This window comes from Balaenoptera borealis, assembly GCF_965194805.1.
Source record: "Balaenoptera borealis genome assembly, chromosome: 19".
Classification (NCBI taxonomy): Eukaryota; Metazoa; Chordata; class Mammalia; order Artiodactyla; family Balaenopteridae; genus Balaenoptera; species Balaenoptera borealis.
In genome coordinates, this window is record NC_138878.1 from 62613865 (window position 1) to 62631787 (window position 17923).

Consider the following 17923-nt stretch of genomic DNA (forward strand, 5'->3'; position numbering starts at 1 on the left):
GAATGGACGGACGAAGGGTGAATGGATGGAGGGATGGACAGACAAGTATATGGAGGGATGGATGGAGGGATGGATGGATAGATAAGTGAAAGAATGGATGGATGAGTGTCTGCCTGAAAGTGTGAATAGATGTATGAAAGAGTGGATGGCTGGGTGAAAGGTTGAAGGGATGGGTAGGTGGGAGAAAAAAACATGAGCTAAATTTTTCCAAAAGGAACTTCTTTTGCAGACACTCAACCCTCCAAGCTCCAATGAAACAATTTATTGTTAAAGCATAGTGGTGCCAATGGCAGCGTCCTCACTGAGAGGACCAGCCCAACCCCCGTTTGTGAATTGGGGGTCTTCTCCGTCCAAAACGCCAGTGGCTGGTGGGAGACAACGGCTGAAGGGAGGGAAGGTCAAAGGAGGGAGTTCACAGTGTCTGAGCCTAACTTACGGGCTCCCTGAGGCTGATCTAGACGGATGATCTAAAGAAGTGGCAGGATACACATTCGAGGGATCTTTCTAGAAGCTTGTCTGTGATTCTACAGCAGGCCTTGAGTCACATGTCTTCTTGTTTTTTTCTATTTCAAACTGCAGGCTGAAAGTTCTGGAAGACGATAAAAGTGGCTGTCAGTGTCATTCATTCAAAGAGCACCCTTAAGCCCTACTGTGTGATAGGGGCTTTCTACTTTCTAGGGACAGGAGATACCACCACGAACAAGAGGAACAAGAAGACTTTGCTGGGCTTACAATCTGGAGGAGAAGCGTGGAGACACGACAGATTAAACACATGTTCCCTCCAGAAGGCGATAAGGGGAGGCCTCGGGATCTGAGAGGCAGTGATGAGAAGCAGCCGGTCATGCAAAAACGAAGGGGAGGGACTTCCCTGGTGGCACAGTGGTTAGGAAACCACGTGCCAACGCAGGGGACACGGGTTCGAGCCCTGGTCTGGGAAGATCCCACATGCTGCGGAGCAACTAAGCCCATGCACCATAACTACTGAGCCTGTGGTCTAGAGCCCGCGAGCCACAACTACTGAGCCCGTGCGCCTAGAGCCCCTGCTCCGCAACAAGAAAAGCCACCACAATGAGAAGCCCGCGCACTGCAAGGAAGAGTAGCCCCTGCTCACCTCAACTAGAGAAAGCCCGTGCATAGCAACGAAGACCCAACGCAGCCAAAAATAATAAATAAATAAATTAATTAATTAATTAAAAAAGAAGGGGAAAATCGTCACAGACCATGCGAATGGCAAGTGCAAAGGTCCTGAGGTAGGATTGCGCTCGGCCTGGCCTAGAATCTGAGGGGTAGTTGGGCACTCGGGCCAAGGCAGAGGCAAGATGATCCTCAAGGTACTCCAAAGTCCCTGGGCTCCTTAAGGAGCATCTCTTCGTTAAGTTCCTAACCAAGGGACAAACTTGCCACTGAGTAAGTGGTCCCCAGAGAGTGAGCTGTAATGATCCTGAAAGGGGCCGTTCGGTCTTTAGCTTTTAAATTTCCATGGTACCGGAGGGTGGGGGACAGGGAGATGCTGTAAGACAGGCCAGCACTGACGGGAAGGCTGGACTCACCCACTCGGTAAATATGGGCGGAATATTTATGAGCCAGGCCAGTGACGTGAGTGGGAAACACAGAGATGCAGAGACAGACATGACCCGGCCCTCCCAGAGCTCACCGCCAGCAGGTGACCACACTCGGGGGAACTGGGCAGAGGCAGAGCCCTGGAGGAGAGGGCTAGAAGAGACTTAGCAACCGCCTGGAGGGACAGGGCTGGGGTCAGAAAGGGGTGTGGGAGGACCCAGAGGTCTCTCGGGACAGCTGGGGGTTGGGGGGACACAAAGACTTCACGCCTTCACTTTTGGAGAGTGTCTGTGATTAAGGCAGGGAGCCTGCTAGGTTACTGAACAAACAAACAAACAAACAACCTGGCATTTTTGGAGCGCTCTGCACCCAGGCACTGTGTGAAGAGCTGGATACACATGTTATCTCGTGTCTTCAGCTCTGGGATGTGAGCAAGGGTGGCAGGGCTGAAGAAGCACCTGTTGTCAAGGTGCCAACGGAAGAAGACCACTGTGGGAGACAGGCTGCCACCCACAAAGATGCTCCTCAAGACGCACGTGGGCCTGCTTCCTCGGCCATGGCACTGCTGAGAGCAGGGCGGCCTGTGTGTCGCACGACAGGGAGCAGCGTCCCCCGCCTCGACCCCTGAGGTGCCAGCAGCACCTCTCCCCAGGCGTGACCACCAGAAATGTCTCCAGACGCTGCCAAATGGCCCCTGGGGGAACACTGCCTCTGTCTGAGAACCGCTGAGTTGGACAGACACTGAGCTTTGAATCCAGACAGACATGTGAGAGAAATGACAACCCCACGGACAGGGGAGGGCCTTGGGGAAGCTTCTCCTCAGAACCCATCCATGCCGCCTCGCCAAAATGAACCGTCAAGTGAACTGAGTTTATAATTTTGACCTTCCACAGATTCCTGTACGCTCTCACTCAGTGCTAAGGGGAGTGTAAATGAGTGAGTACAGCCCCCAGGTGGAGCAATCTGCTTATCTCCTTCAAAAGAAATCCATCCTCAGGCCTGTATGCAGACGGGTGTTCAAGGTGTTTTGTCTGGAAAACAAAAGCCTGGCAAAGCAAGCAAACACCCAGCCACTGGCGTTATAAAGAGCATCCTTCATCCCCGCCATGGGAGCGCTGCAAGACTGCGGGGGAAGGAACCAAACAGTATGAGTTGCCCTTCCCCATTATCCCAAGGAACGGCCATATGGGCTCAGTGGAACAACAACGAAAAAGGCAAAAGGACCAATACAGCCCCTTTTATAAAGATGTGGAATGTTTTGTCAATGTGTTCGTCCACGTGTTGTACGGTGTGGCCTTTCTACTTCCTGGGCGTTAGCTCCCCTACTTCCTGTATGTGTATGCTTACTGTAGTCAAACAGTCATCACACACACACACACACACACACACACACACACACACACACACGAGCAAGGTGAGGCACTGGACACAGAGCCAGGGGTTTTGGTGGGGGAGAGATGGGGTTTTGGGGGGAGTGACCCAAAGGAAAGCAGAGACTGCAGGTGGATGGGTAGAGGGATGGAGGGAAGAGAAAAGGGACAGAGAAAGACAGAGACTGCCAACATCTCGGTGCTAACTTCCAGGCCCCGAATCCAGTCACACCTAAAGCTTCCCCCTCGGAATGTTCTAGTGACAAGGGCCAATCAATTGCCCTTTTCCTTAAAGCCAGTTTGAGTCGAGTTCCTGCTACTTGTGATGCCTGGGGGCTGGAAGGTTCAAGAATCCTGTGGAAAAAGGCAGCAGCTCACTGGGAAGTTGGCTCCTGGAGTATAAACATCAAATGGCATGGGTGGAAACAGCGGTGGGAGCTGGGGAGAGGGTTAAGCCTCACAAACTCTTCCCACTGGAACCCACCTAGGGTACCACCTGGAGGTCCAAGGGGTCATAGGCCGACACCCACAGATCCTGCAGCAGGGCTTCCAGATTGTTCCTCAGGGCGGTGTAGGGCGGCTTCTCCTCGTACTTGAGGGCCATCACCACCTTCAGGTACTCCCGCAGGGTCTCTGTGGTCAAGACACGGGAGGAGCCTGAGAGGGGTACCCAACCCAGAACCTGAGGGGCTCTGCCTAGAGGGTCTCAACAATGGTGCCCATTTGCTCAGTGCTTCCTCTGTGCCTGGCACTGCCATGGCCACGGCCACTTAGATTTAAATTGGTTTTTTTTTGGAAAACGTGAAACATAAGCAACAGGAGAGCGGTACCATGAACAGCAGCATACCCGTCACCCAGTCTCATCAGCTGTCAACTCATGCCCATCTTGTTTCATCAAAACCCCTACCCCTTCTCCCTCCTGTATTGTTTTAAAGCAAATCCAGGCTGATTATACGATTTTATCTCTAACTATTTGGTGGGTATCTCTAAATGGGAGCCAGCAAGCTTTTACTGTAAAGTGCCAGAGAATAAATATTTTTGGCTTTGTACGCCGGGAGTCTGTGTGGCCAGGACCCAACTCAGCTGTTCTCCCACAAAAGGCCCACAGAAGGCAGGAAGCCAATGGGCGTAGCTATGCACCAAGACTACTTTATTTATGGACTCTGCAGCTTGAACTTCAGACAGGTTTCATGTGTCACAAAATATTCTTCTCTTGACTTTTTTCCCCAGCCATTTCAAAAGGTAAAACAGGGCTTCCCTGGTGGCACAGTGGTTGAGAATCTGCCTGCCAATGCAGGGGACACGGGTTCGAGCCCTGGTCTGGGAAGATCCCACATGCCGCAGAGCAACTAGGCCCGTGCGCCACAACTACTGAGCCTGCGTGTCTGGAGCCTGTGCTCCACAACAAGAGAGTCTGCGATAGTGAGAGGCCCGCGCACCGCGATGAAGAGTGGCCCCCGCTTGCCGCAACTAGAGAAAGCCCTCGCACAGAAATGAAGACCGAACACAGCCAAAAATAAATAAATAAATTAATTAATTAAAAAAAAAAAAAGGTAAAACAATTCTTAGGGGAATTCCCTTGCAGTCCTGTGGTTGTGACTCCGTGATTCCACTGCAGGGGGCACGGGTTGGATCCCTGGTCAGGGAACGAAGATCCCGCAAGTCAGGGTACGCGGCCAAAAAAACCCCCACAAAAACTTAGTTCACTGGCTTACAAAACCAGGCTGGCTGCCCCAGGGACGGAGTTTAAAAGATAGAGGCTGTTTTGAAAGATAAAGCCTTTTTGTTGTCTGTTTTCCCTAAATAGCACAATGCCATTATTACACTTTTTAAAAGTGCCAATTATGAAACCAATAATCATAAGAGCTCCCACTTGAGCAATGTCTGTCTCAGGCTGGCTCTGAGCACGTTTAATTAGGGCTGCAGCAGAAGCTAAGGCAGCACCCTTGGGCCCAGTTCTACGCTGAATTCTCGGGACAAACCTCGGGAGGTGAGGGCTATTATTGGCCCCATTTTACACGTGGGGAAGCGGAGGCTCAGAGAGGCTGTAAACCTGGGGCTGAACTTCCTTCTGGCCCCGCCCACCCCAAGCCCGGACCCACCAGCCCCACTGGCGCCACTGGCTCCGCTTCCCCGTGACTGGCTTAGAATCTCAGAGCTGCAATAAACTAACCGGGGGGCTCCTTGTTTTTGTTTTTGTTTTTTTGGCCATGCTGGCGCAGCTTGCGTAATCTCAGTTCCCCGACCAGGGATTGAACCTGGCCGGGACCTGGGCAGTAAAAGCCTGGCATTCTAACCACTAGACCACCAGGGAACTCCCAATGGAGCTCATTCTTACGGAGCAAGAGCCCGAGGCTGGAGGGGAGAGTGACCTGAGCAGCAGAGACATGATTTGAATCCAGGGATGTCAGGTAATTTAAAAATGAGTCCTTACAGAGCTGGAGGGGATAAACTATACTTTTCCGGCTGTCTTTCTGCCTCATGTTTAGAGAGCAATGTAGACGTCCTATAGCAGGGACGCTGGAAAAAACCACTCCCCCAAACAAAACAAAAACAGCCTCAATCTTCAATAATAGGGATTGGCTTTAAAAATGATGGTTTACATGAAAAGATGCTCACCATCGCTAATTATTAGAGAAATGCAAATTGAAGCTACAATGAGGTATCGCCTCACTCCGGTCAGAATGGCCATCAGCGAAAAGTCTACAAATAATAAATTCTGGAAAGGGTGTGGAGAAAAGGGAACCCTCCTACACTGTTGGTGGGAATGTAAAGTGGTGCAGCCACTATGGAGAACAGTATGGATGTTCCTTAAAAAACTAAAAATAGAATTACCATATGAACCAGCAATCCCACTTCTGGGCATGTATCTGGAGAAACCTCTAATTCACAAACATACACACACACCAATATTCATAGCATCACTATTTGAAGTAGGCAAGACAGGGAAGCAACGTAAATGACCATTGACAGATGAATGAATAAAGAAGCCGTGGCATATATATATATATATATATATATATATATATATATATATACACACACACACACACACACACATATATATACACATATATATACAGTGGAATATTACTCAGCCAAAAAAAGAATGAAATAATGCCATTTGCAGCAACATGGGTTATCAAACTAAGTGAAGTAAGCCAGACAGAGAAAGACAAATATCATATGATATTGCTTATATGTAGAATCTAAAAAAAAAAAAGATACAAATGAAATTATAAACAAAACAGAAATAGATATAATTAGAAATACATTTTATAATATAAAATATAAATATATTATAAGATGTATTTCTAATTATAACCCATTACTCACATACATATATATGAGTATAAATATGTATCACTGAAGATATGGCATTTCCTTAACTTCTGTAAGGCATTCATATTTTTTTGTCTGTTTTTTAATTTTTAAAAATCCTGTTTTCGGGGGCTTCCCTGGTGGCGCAGTGGTTGAGAATCTGCCTGCCAACGCAGGGGACACGGGTTCGAGCCCTGGTCTGGGAAGATCCCACATGCCGCAGAACAGCTGGGCCCGTGAGCCACAATTACTGAGCCTGTGCGTCTGGAGCCTGTGCTCCGCAACAAGAGAGGCCGCGATAGTGAGAGGCCCGCGCACCGTGATGAAGAGTGGCCCCCGCTTGCCACAACTAGAGAAAGCCCTTGCACAGAAACGAAGACCCAACACAGCCATAAATAAATAAATAAATAAATTAATTTTAAAAAAAAATCCTGTTTTTGACCCGTTAAACGGATTTCAGGACTGACTAATGAGTCAGAACTGTAGTTTTAACTGACGTTAAGTGTATTATACCACAATTTAAAAAAATACCCATAAAATTCTACAAGTATTGACACAGAAATCTCTAAGGTATCACCGTCTTAAATGAAAAAGTAAGTCAGAGACCAATATACGTAATATGATTCCATTAAAAAAACCCACACATTATGTGTGTATGGTTGCATGTGTGTGTGTGTTGCTGTTATTACTGTTCAGACACACTTCTGAAATTTGGGAGAAGATTTTTGTTTTTCTACAAGGGGCACAAATACATGTGTGATTTGGAAAACTCAAAGAAGGAAAATAGAGGGGTGGTAAAGAGAGGCATCTGGGATGCGCCTGAGCCCCGGTCCCTCCATGGCCCCCGCCGGCTCCCTCCTCTTGGGACATACCTGAGGTATTGATCCAGCGACTGCGCTGTCCCACGAGGCCTTCTGGGTTGTCAAGAAACCTGAGAGGGCAGAGGTACATGTGAAAGGCCTTTTAGGGAAGGACAGCAACCTTCTGAAACTGGATGTCTGGTAGATGTGCCCTAGTTCTCATTATTCACGGTAGTTATGCCTTGGACACTGAAGGAGCAAATTCTGAGCCAGGAGTTTACCAGAAGCACAGCTTCCAATTCCAACATTTTTACCAACTGATCAATACATCACCTGGTTTTACCTGTGTGCCTAAAGACATCTTATTTAATATAATGTTGAGTCATTCACATGGATCTCTGGCCCAACAGCACTATAGTTCACACCTGAAGGAGGCTTATCTCACACACGTATTTCCTTGCGCTTAGCACTTCATCACTATGCTTGGGGCCATTTTAAACAGCAAAATCCCCCCCAAAAAGCATAAAAGTGTGGAAAATGTGGCACTAAACAGACCACATGAAGGACACTTGTGAGCTGAAACAAGAAGGCAGAGTGTTGCCTTGTTCAACCTCGGCTAGGATCATGTGCATCGGGCAACTCAAAATTTTCTCCACTCTGCGTGTCTGAGAATGACTTTGAAAGCCATTCAAAGTATTGATTTTGGGGTTACAAATACATTTTAGGGAAGAGGTCAATTCACAAATACAGAATCTGTGAATAATGAGGATCAACTGTCTATCCACACACATTTGTATACATATACATGTATAAATACACAGACACACAGACACACACACACACACACACACACACACACACACACCCTCTTGGACCACTCAAGAAAAATGAAAGTTGGGGGGGGAGGGATAAACAAGGAGGTTAAGGACCTACTGTATATAGCACAGGAAACTCTACTCAATATTTTGTAATAATCTATAAGGGAAAAGAATCTGAAATAGAATATATATATGTTCACATATATATTCATATATATATATTCATATATATATAACTGAATCACTGTGCTGTATAATGAAACTAACATGCTGGGGACTTTCCTGGTGGTGCAGTGGTTAAGAACCCGCCTGCAAATGCAGGGGACACGGGTTTGATCCCTGGTCCGGGAAGATCACACATGCCGTGGAGCAACTAAGCCCGTGCGCCACAACTATTGAGCCTGCGCTCTAGAGCCTGTGAGCCACGACAGCTGAGCCCTCGTGCCACAACTACTGAAGCCCGCACGCCTAGAGCCCGTGCTCCGCAACAAGAGAAGCCACCGCAATGAGAAGCACGCCCACCGCAACAAAGAGTAGCCCTGCTCTCCGCAACTAGAGAAAGCCTGCATGCGGCAACAAAGACCCAATGCAGCCAAAAATAAATAAATAAAATAAATTTATTCCCCTTCCCCTCCCGTACAGCCCAGAAGTCCCCAAGCCCCACCCTCCTGCTCCCCAACACTCTCTGCCCCATCCCCCTCTCTGTCCACGGCTCTAAGCCCAACTCAGGCCTCACCCTTTCTCCCTGGACCCCAGCCTCCTCCCCAGTTTTCCATGCACCCCCCCCCCCACAGCCCCAGAGAGTCTTTCTATGCCCAAGTGGACCCTGCACCTCCCTGCTCACAGCCCTCCTGTGGTTCCCCAGTGCCCTGCTGGGAAACCTCTGGCACCAAAGCCACCAGCCCCTGTGGCTTTGTCTCCCTGACTTCCTCCCTCCCGTCTCATGCTCCAGTCACACCAAACTCCTTCTAGTCCCCCAACCAGGTCACACATCCACCCACATCTCCTGGCCTCTGTACATACTGCTCCTCTGCCTTTGGCAGCCTTTCCCCACCTTGACCCCCAGTACGTGGCTGCTCTCCCTTCTGGACATGGCTTGAGGGCTGGTCCCCTGGAAGCTTCCCCTGGACCCCTGCAGGTGCAGGAAACGGATCCCTGCCGAGTGTTTGCACACCCTGCGCATAGGTCCACGGATCCCCTACAGCTACTGTCATATGTGCACAAGAAGGGCTGGGTCTGACCCTCGTCTCTCCCTAGCAGCCTCAGGATGTATGTGGTAAATGATTGAGCGAGCGAGTGATGGCAGAAAAGAGCTGTGCCAGCCTCAGGACGTTGTAAATTGTGTGAGCAATTCTCCCATCACTGGCTGTCACTGTGTTCGTGGGACCTCCCCGCCCAGCGGCAGCCTTGAGAGCAGGGACCCAACTCCGACCGTGGTCTGTGCTTTCCCAGCTGGGAGCCTTGCACAACAGTAAGCCATGGGGAATCAAATTGCCTTCCTCTTTCTTTTATTCATTCATTGTCATGAACTAGAACTTTCAAAAAAATGAATACATATTTGCTGAGTGAATGGAAAAAAGCCACGCACACCAGTAAGACTTCGGAGAGGACAGGTTAGGGCTCCGGAAAACGTGCATGTGGCAACACTGCCCCCTTGTGGGCCCTTTGGTTACTGCCTCAAGTCAACCGACAGAGGCTGGGCTGGGGGTGTCTAGAATGAGTCCCACATCACCACTGATGCTCCCTGTGGAGCATCTTCATGTTCCCCGCCCTCCCTCTGTGATCGTGACTGGGATCTGGGGTTCTGGAAGGAACTCTTACTTATTCTGAAGTCACTGATATGAAAATGATTACTAAGACCTATTTTATTTACTCTTGCGTCCGACTTGGCAAGGGCAGAGCCTCTTAGTGAAGCATTTCACAGTCACATTTGATTAACTCCTGTGAAGGGGAAGGTGGGAGAGAGGTGAAAAGGGAGATAAGACTGTTCTTAGGAGTTCGAGGAGGTAGAGGGAGGGAGGATCCAACCCAGTGGAGCCTCAGGAAGCAGGTTCAGAATGTACGAATGAACGAACAGAGGGTTCACATATGTGACACGCTGTCTGCCCAGAAATCTTGCCTCCCCTTTGCCTGCCTGGGAAGCTCCTCGGCCGACCGGGTCAGGCGCCTCTTGGGTAAGGGCTCCCAGCAGCCCCGAGGCAGGTCACGTGCCTCCCCCCTGCTCCCACAATGCCCCGGGGCTGCCTCCACCCTCACAGGCACCGCCCACTTCCTGCCTGCGTGTCTCCTCCCGGGCCTGGGAAACTCCAAACCTGGGGCTGCATCTGCCCGACCCGTGTGCCCACGCGGAAGCCCAGGCCTGGGTGTGAAGAAGGTTCACGCCGCCTTCTTTCCTTAGTCGTTCATCCATCCTGCAACTATCTCATGAGCACCCACAACGTGCCAAGCGCTGTACTGCGAACAACACAGTGACAAGAGAGCAGACGCGGTCCCTGCCTTCAGAGAAATCCGACTAAAGGGGGCACTGCGGAGGAGTCCGCTACCTGGCACCCCGTGTCACTCCTCCCCTGCGATGGCAGAATCCCAGGGGTCGGCAGCCACGGGCTGGAGACATTTCCCAGCCCCCACTGCAGCTTGGGGTGGCCACGGGACCAAGAGACATGTCATTTCCGGTCCTGCCCTCTAAAAGCAACGGGAGTCAGTGGCACTAGAGCTCGCACCCAGTATGAGGGGGGCCGAGGTGCTCCACAACCCTTGGTCTCCTACCTCGGGACTGTTAGTGAGAAGGAAGTCAAGATCTACCTCCTTTGAGCCGCAGTCTTTCGGGGTCTCCTCGTAAGAGCAACTCAGCCTCCTCACTAACACAGCAGAGCGCTTCAAGGAGCAGTTCACAAACTTCAGCCTCACTTAACCGCTTTAGCGGCTGGGCTGTGGCCTCCGACTACTTGTGTTGCTAATTCTGTGACTCGTTTTCACCTGGCTTCAATGCAAAAATGGAAAACTACTGGAAAACTAGACAATAAGTGCAGAAAGAAATTAAGCAGGGAAGTGGGCTTATGTTCTGGCAGGTTCTGACGCAGAGGAAACCTGGGAGCTGAAAGCTGCTCTTTCTCTGTCGTCTCTTCGTCCTTCAGCAGAGGTGTCGGGGCATATCAGCACCGAAGTGGGACCTCCTACTTGCCTCCCTGCCTTTCTGGAGGTGATTCATCTGTCACCACTGCCATGAGACCTGCCCTGGCCTTTAAACGTAATACAGCAGGCATGCCCACACCCTGACAGCCCCCCTGATGGCTACCCAGGGTTCCGACCCGATGGCCCCCACCGTCTGACCTCTGCCATGCTGTGTGTTTCACTGTCTCTGTACTGTCTATCTCCCCCATTAGAAAGCGAGTTCCCTGAGGGCAGGGATGTTTGTCCTAGTTACTCCTGTATCCCCAGGCCCTGGAATAGAGCCTGGTGCATGGGAGGTGCTCCACGAGTATTTGGTGAGTGGAGGACGGCTGCACCCAAACACCACCAATCCACGTGCGATACGCCTCCCGTACTTGGGAGGTACTAGCTTCCAGGTGAAAGGGCCTCCTCTGGAGTCAAATGACCTGGGAGCAACTCTAATCAGCTGTGTGACCTGGGCTGATTACCTAAGGTCTCTGTGCTTTCAGATCATGAGCACACTTAGCTCAGAGCTGCTCTGAGGATGACACAGGGGAGCACTGCCCTCACTGCCCGGCACAGGAAAGTGTACGATAAAGGTCAGCCTTGAACAGGTCATTACGGGCAGGCCAATGTGACGGGCGTCCCTTCCTCTGAGCGTGAACAAGCAGGAGACCTGATGCAGTGGGGGCGAGGGAAGGGCTCCCTGGGGAGTGACGACTAAGCTGAAACCTGAAGGAGGGTGAGATTTGGGGCATGGCATCTGGGTGTGTGTTCCATCGGCATAAATCAAACATAACATATTTCAAACACAACATGTTCTTCAAGGACACAGCTACATCTAAAATTAATTGAGGAGAAGCACTGAGCTTCTTTAACAATGTAAAGTTAAAAAAATACAGCATTGAGTGAAAGAAAGAGAATGAAATTTAGAGCACAGTACCATTTATGCAAGTTAAATACACTCATCATATGTTGTATAAGGACATACACGTGTCTATACAAACTTATTTGAAAGCAGTAGTCAGAAGCAGTAAAGTTGATGCACGTGTAATGATGGGGTTAAAGTGCTGAGTGAAAAAAGCCAGAAACAGGTGAGATTCAGAACAGAATACCATTTATGCAAGTCAAATACACACAGTGCCACCACCGTCATGCAAGTTTAAGGATACAAGTACATTTACACAAGCATATCGGTAGGACATATATTCAGCAAGTATGTGTGTCCACAGTTGAGAGATCGGAAGTTGGGGGATAATAAAGGGGGCAAAATAAAATGAGAGAGAGGCTCAACACGAACCAACAACTGAGAACTGAAAAGTACGACAGACTCAATGCTGTTCACTGGAGAGTTTTCCCTCTTCCCACTCTGCACACTTTTCCTGGATAATCTCTCACCCTCTCCCAGGGCTTCTGCTGACAATTCCTGAGACACTGCTGGGGTCTAAGGCTCCGTTTGGACTTCATTCCTGCACTTCAGATGGGAGAGCCAACCATCTCCTGGATGGCCCCTCCTGGATGACTCCTCTTGGGGCAACTCTCACACCCCAAGGCTATACCAGATCTTGAATCCCAACATGTGGACCTGCAGAGCTTCCCTGTGTCTAGCTGTCTACTGTCCTTGGTGCTGAAGACCAAAGCCCCTGTGCTCGCTTCCCTCTGCGCCCAGCTGCCCTCTGTCCTTGGTGCTGAAGACCAAAGCCCCTGTGCTCGCTTCCCTCTGCGCCCAGCTGCCCTCTGTCCTTGGTGCTGAGCAGCACTTCCCTTAGCACGGAGGTGCCCTGTCCTTGGTGCTGAACCACACCACCCAGCTCTTCCGGTTTTACCCCGCCGTCCTTGGTGCTGAACGTCTAAAACAGAACTAGCAGGACCGGGCGCTTTTACATGCAGAGGTGAGGGAAGCATGTAAAAGAGGCCAGTGTTGCCAGATGCTGAGGCAGGGCCCAGGCCAAATTGTTCCGGTTGCCCGTGTGTCCCCGTGGGAGTGAATGAATCATGGTGTCCTGTACACTGTGAGCATTTTCTACAGGCCAGGCTCTGTGCTGAGTGCTGTGTACCTGACTCGCCCGAATCCTTCCACAGCCCCCTGAGGTGGGTGCTAATAGGATCCCACCTGAAGGAGGGCACTGAGGCTTGTGGAGGTTAAGCTGCCCACCCAACACCCTGCAGCAATGGGGCTGGAGTCTGACCCCAGGCAGTGTGGCTCCAGAGCCCACGCTCCTGTCTGCTGGAATGGACGGTAGAGCAGATTCCCGAGAACTGCAGAGGCCTTGACTCTGCCAGATGCCACCTCCCCCTCTTTTCTGTTCCCTGTTGGGTTCTCGGCTTCAGCCCCACCTGCAGGGGTGCTGGGCCAGTGCTGGGCTCTGCTGACCCCCAGACTCACTTCTGTTTCAGCTCCATGATTTCCTCGGTGTTGGGAAGGCACTTCGTCCATGGCAGGGTCCCATAGAGCCACTTCAGCAGACAGTAGCCCAGGGTCTGGAGGTCACTGCGGCGGGAGGGCCCTGGGGAGGGAGGGGAGGAGGTGGCGGCTCAGTCCAGATGTTCTGCTCACTGACACCCCCCCCTTCCTTTCTCTCATGGACTCAAGCACGGGCTCACACACTCAACCACCCAAACATACAGGCTCCCGTCTGTTCATTCACTTTTCCCTCACCTACTCTCAGTCCCTCATGTGTCTCTCAATTACTCATTCACTCCCTCAGCCATCCCTTCATCCCCGCTTTCACTAGCTCACTCCCTCATCTACTTGTCTTTCATTCATGCACCTATTTGTTCAATGAGTCCTCAGAGCCCTGTGTGCCAGGCCCCCTCCCACATTCTTAAAACACAGGTAAGAGTTTGGTTGGGTCCCAGCCCTTGACAGTCCTTGACAGTCCAGTGGAGAGACAGTTATAGCGTGGGATCACCTGGGTTATAGAGGAGACAGAACAGGGCATAAGGGAACGCAGAAGGATGGGCACTGAACTCAGCCTCACTCAGTAGGGGAGGGCAAAGGAGACAGCAGGGTTTGATTTTTCTTATGCTTCCTAAATCACATGATGTAGACAACACTCCATATAAGCATTCAACAAACACGGAGAGTTGACTGTGCCAGACCTTCGCCCTCTGGTGCTGGAGGCACAGGTACCATCGCTTCCCTGGGGGAGCTTAGAGTAGTGGGAGGATGCGGGCAGGCACATGGATGGTCATGATATCAAGGGGTTTGGGAAAGAGAGGCCGAGACCTCCTCCAGGAATCTTCTTCTCAAAGTGCTCTCTTCTCTCCCCATACACCTTCCTTGGATAATTTCATTCCCATCCCTGGGCTTCAACTGACAACTCCTGAGATACTGCTGACATCTGAGTCTCCATCCAGACCTCGCTCCTGTGCTGCAGACGTGGATAGCCAATTGCTTACTCAACAGCCCCTCCTAGATGACTCTTGGGCAACTCTGACGCTCCAAGTCTACACAGATCCTGAACGTGAACCTCTGGACCTGCAGGGCTTCCTTGCAGCCAACCGCTCAGTGTCCTTGGTGCTGGGCTACTGCCCCACAGTGCCCTAATGTGTGGGGGCGCTATCCATGGTCCTGAGTCCCTACTGTGGCTCCCCCACTCAGCCTGACTCCTGTGTTTGGCCATCTGCTGTCCGTGGCTGTGAAAACCTACAGCTGCCCTTGTCCGAGAAGCATGTCTCCACGGTCCCGAGCCCCTTCTCTGGCCTCTTACCACATCCCTTGTGCAGGTCCATGCTAATGAACTCAAGGTCCCCCTCATGTGGGTTCCTGCTGCCTTCGGTGTACGCCACGTGTGTGCCATCTGGCGAATAGCGGAAGGTGAAGCCGTAGCCTGCCAGGGTCACCTGTGTGGACGTGGGGAGAAGCCATACAGTTTGAAGGTTAGGAGCTCGGATTCTGGAGTCAGAGATTTCAATCGTGGGTGCAGTTTGAAACATAATGCCGAGCAGTACAGAAGGGTGTGAAAAGAACACAAACCAACTGTCCCCCATCACTGCTCAGCCCCCCTAAACCCACTGTCCAGAAGCAACCACTAATACAGATGCTTATGTGTTATTTCACATCATTTTCTTTAAATAATCAGTAAACACATGTGGACGGGGAGGGGCTCTAGTTTCCCACACATGGATCACACTCTGCCTCCTGCTGGGCACACAGCTCACTGCACTTTAATAGTGTGTTAACTCTAGAGCCAGACAGACCAGGTTCCAATGCCAGCTTGGCCCTTTAGTGGCCATAAACTTTGGTTAAATTATGAAACTTCTCTGTGCTTTGATTTCTCCATTTGGAAAATGAAGATAATGATAGTCCTCACCTTGCAGGGTTGTTAGGAGGCTTACCTGAGTTTAAAACAAAAAGTCCGTATCTACTAGACACACAAAATTAGCCACATCAGCTTTTTAATGGCTGCATTTTAAAAAAAGATTTAATTAATTAATTAATTTATTTATGGCTGCGTCGGGTCTTCGTTGCTGTGCGCGGGCTTTCTCTAGTTGCGGCGAGCGGGGGCTACTCTTCACTGCAGTGAGCGGCTTCTCATTGCAGTGGCTTCTCTTGTTGCAGAGCATGAGCTCTAGGCATGCGGGCTCAGTAGTTGTGGTGCATGGGCTTAGTTGCTCTGCGGCATGTGGGATCTTCCTGGACCAGGGCTCAAACCCGTGTCCCCTGCATTGGCAGGCGGATTCTTAACCACTGAGCCACCAGGGAAGTCCCTAATGGCTGCATCTTATTCTGTCGAATGGAGAGTAGACAACTGTTGGCTTTGGCCATGTGAGACCTGCATCTTTTTCTGCTGGTCACAGTTTGTGATGGTTAATTTTATGTGTCAGCCTGACTGGGCCCCAGGGTACCCAGACATGTAGCCAAAGGTTATTCTGGGTGTGTCTGTGAGGGTGTATCTGGATGAGATGAATACTGGTATCAGGAGACTGAATAAAACAGACCGCCCTCTCTAGTGTGCACGGGCCTCATCGGATCAGTTGAGCAGAACACACAGGCTGAGTGAAAGGGAATGCCTCCTGCCTGACCACTTGAGCCGAACATCAGCCTTTTCCTGCCTTTAGATGTGAACAGAAATATTGGCTCTTCTCAGGTCTCGAGCCTGCCAGCTTTCAGACTGGAAATCACACAATCAACTCTCCTGGCTTTCAGGCCTTTGGGCTCTGACTAGACCACATTAGCAGCTCTCCTGGTCTCCAGCTTGGCGACTGCACATCTAGGTCCCTAGATCAGCTTCCATAATTGTCTGAGTCAACTCCTTATAATAAACCTCTTTCTCTCTCTTACATATATACGCACACACACACACATACACATTCTATTGGTTCTGTTTCTTTAGAGAGCTCTGACTAATATGGTCCCAGGATTTTTCTCTGGGATCACCCCTCTCCAATTCTCAGTCCATGTGTTTGAGGTGGGGTTCACCTGATTTATATTTCCACTGGGGTTGCTAAACTGAGGGGATTTGAGCCTCATTTGCTGGTATTTATTTTGTTACCATAGGGAAGACAGTTTGCCTGATTATGAGCAATGCAAACACAAGAGCCCAGGAATGGAAGAGCCAGCTTCCCAATGACAGGGCCTGAGTTCTTAGATTCAGCCATGCTTGAAGCCAGTGAAGTCCTAGATTTTTCCACTCCATGGAGCAATAAATTGCACTTGGCCCTTTCTAAACTTTTTTTTTTCCTTTTTCTTTTTTGCTTAAGGCATGTTAAATTGGGTTTCTGTCATTAGCAGGAGTAATTAGAATTTACTTTAAAATACTAATTAGTACTCTGCTGGGAGTATATATTTGAGGTTTTCCAATTTTACTGTCACAATCAATGTTGTCAGGAACATTTTGTACATGTATCTCCGAATATATGGATAAGATACGTTCCTAAAAGAGGACCCGGTGGATCAAAAAACATATGCATTTAAATTTTGACTGCTATGTTCAAATTACCTTTCAAAAAGGTTGCCCATTTCATACTTCCAATAGTATATAAAGAATTCCTAGTTCCTTACATCCTTATCAGCAAGAGATATTATTTTTAATTTTGTCCACCCAAAGGGTAAAAATAGTGTATTTTAAGTTTAATTGCTATGACTATTAGGGAGGTTGAGCATCTTTTCATACATTTAACTAACCTGTGGATTTCTTTTTCTACGAACTGCTTTTCCTATCCTTTGTCTATTTTTCTACTAAGTTACTTATCTCTTCTTATTTATTTGAAGGAACTCTTTATACGTGATGGATAGCAATTCTTTGTCTGCAGTAAGCATTGTGAAATAAATGCAGGTTTTGAGACAGGTGAGCTCCTGAGCCCAGAGAGCCCCCAGGATGGGGGAGGACCTGGCTATTACCTGGCACAAGTCCTCTGGATTCACAAAGATATTCTCAGCTGTCACATTGCCATGAACGTACTCATTCTCATGGAGGAACTTCAGCGCATCCAGCTGGGGGGAAGAAAGCAAGCATCTCCATGAGCAGCAGGCTGACACAAAGCTCCGGAGGGAACCCCCACTGTTGGGCCTGGGGTCACGTGGTGCTACTTGTGATGGGGGTGGGGTGGTGGTTCAAGCCTGACTACTCCTAAGTGAAGCATCAGGAAGCCCACCCTGACAGCACACCTAAGCATGTCTTCTAATTAAGCCTTTGAAAAATTCAGCATTAAAGCTGATATTTGGTTTTCCATTGACCTCTTCTGTCTATCTCTTAGCTGATCTCAGGAGGGGAAGAAGCGGGTTACTTATTGACCCCCTGCAAGAAAGAAAACCCAGCACTCATGTACATCAAAGAGGTTTTGTCTCATTCGCCCTAGGGAGCAGAAATACATTTAGTTAAGTAATTTATATTTTGATCTCTAGCTCTGACTTTTCCATTGAGCTCATATATTGAACTGCCCAGGTATTCTTACATCT

At 49.6% G+C, this 17923-nt stretch overlaps 1 protein-coding gene across 17 annotated transcripts in view; it reads right to left on the reverse strand.

The window, feature by feature from the left end:
* Nucleotides 1-247: 247 nt before the first annotated feature.
* VRK3 (VRK serine/threonine kinase 3) overlaps nucleotides 248-17923 on the reverse strand; it is a 66431-nt gene continuing 48755 nt past the window's right edge. For 12 of the 17 annotated variants that reach the window (XM_082367629.1, XM_082367619.1, XM_082367634.1 and 9 more), the window contains 6 exons: nucleotides 17366-17458; nucleotides 14733-14865; nucleotides 13406-13526; nucleotides 7124-7182; nucleotides 3427-3563; nucleotides 248-589 (listed from right to left, as the gene is read on the reverse strand). In XM_082367629.1, the coding sequence (XP_082223755.1) occupies nucleotides 569-589; nucleotides 3427-3563; nucleotides 7124-7182; nucleotides 13406-13526; nucleotides 14733-14865; nucleotides 17366-17458 (564 nt within the window). In that variant the 3' untranslated portion in view covers nucleotides 248-568. Of the gene's footprint in view, nucleotides 590-3414; nucleotides 3564-7123; nucleotides 7183-13405; nucleotides 13527-14732; nucleotides 14866-17365; nucleotides 17459-17923 lie in introns of all 17 variants that reach the window. The other 5 variants (XM_082367630.1, XM_082367628.1, XM_082367626.1 and 2 more) reach the window with 2 other exon arrangements.